Source organism: Poecilia latipinna, unplaced genomic scaffold, assembly GCF_001443285.1.
Source record: "Poecilia latipinna isolate Pla-1442-1.1 unplaced genomic scaffold, P_latipinna-1.0 Scaffold2264, whole genome shotgun sequence".
Classification (NCBI taxonomy): Eukaryota; Metazoa; Chordata; class Actinopteri; order Cyprinodontiformes; family Poeciliidae; genus Poecilia; species Poecilia latipinna.
In genome coordinates, this window is record NW_015114880.1 from 99,685 (window position 1) to 100,865 (window position 1,181).

General features: G+C 50.8%; 1 protein-coding gene across 1 annotated transcript in view; it reads right to left on the minus strand.

Annotated features, from left to right (window-relative positions):
• The window catches only part of LOC106937021 (E3 ubiquitin-protein ligase SMURF2-like), a 45,005-nt gene extending 44,110 nt beyond the window's left edge, over positions 1–895 (minus strand). Inside the window, exon 1 of the mRNA XM_015018315.1 lies at positions 205–895. Within this exon, the coding sequence (XP_014873801.1) occupies positions 205–895 (691 nt within the window). The remainder of the gene's footprint in view (positions 1–204) is intronic.
• Positions 896–1,181: the final 286 nt, after the last annotated feature.

Consider the following 1,181-nt stretch of genomic DNA (forward strand, 5'->3'; position numbering starts at 1 on the left):
CCTCTTTTATCGTCCTCTCCATCCTTGCTGTGTCCTAGGCACCCCGCCGCCCCCCAAAAGATAAAGTCTGCCATCAGGTGTTTGTTTACTTTGCAACGCAGCGGTCGTAGAACGCTCGGGCTTCCTCCGGCGTTTCAAACAAGTGGGTTTCTCCTTTAAACGTAACTTTAAGACGGGCAGGGAAAAGAAGACGAAACGACACACCTCTCTGGTAGAGAGCTCCTTTTACGTCGTTAAATACCGACCTTTTCTTTGCAAGAGCGATGCTGAGATCTGGATATATTCTCAGGGTGGTTCCCTGATGTTTTACTTCATGCTGCCTGGACCATCTTAAAGCGGCTTCCTTTTCCCGGTATCGATGGAATGCAAGGATGAAGGGCCGCGGTGGTCGTCCGGCTGCGGGCTTGGGTCCAGCTGTGCGGTGCGCGCGCTCCAGTTCCGGGGGAGAAGGAAATATGTCGTCCCCCATGGCATCCTTTAGCAACTTGGAGATAAACTTAGTTGGATCTTGGCCGTCTTCACTGCCTTCAGGTATGTTAAGTATGCGTAGATTGGATCTGCGAGATCGATTCTCCAGGTTTTCCAGGCGCTCCAGCAAGGTTGCGTTTTGAGTCTGGAGAGTCTTAACAACCGCTTCGGCTTCACAAATGCGTTGAAAGTTATCGCCCGCCAGGCTTTCCGCTGCTACAAGGCGGCCCTGAAAAGAGCCAACTTCGTCCCGCAGTCCGTCCACCGACGCTTGTAGAGGCCGAATCGACTCTTGAATTAAAGTGGCCACATCCTCTTTAAAGTTGTTCCGTTGCTTAGATAGTTCTGTGACCAGTTGGGACATGGAAACAGGATCTCCGCATTTACTTTCGCCAGGTGGTTCAGTGTCGGAGGGGGCCGCGGCCATTAAGGCTACCTTGCTAGCTAGGCTATTCGTTCGCCTGGTTGAAGTAGAAAGCTTTTGTTGTTTAGGATTATCACTAGCCATTATAACGTCGCGAAGGTACAGGAACAGTGTTTATGTCAGTCCGGTGCTTGATAGAAGTATATAACTCCGGTTTTAAGGTAATTTAAAGAAAGTTGACCGGGAGCTCCTTCACCCTGCTTCCTCCTTCTACATCGCCAAACCGGAAGTCTCCGTTATGGGATTCTTTCCCAGTTCAGCCAACAAGACCGCAGACCCACAGAGCAGG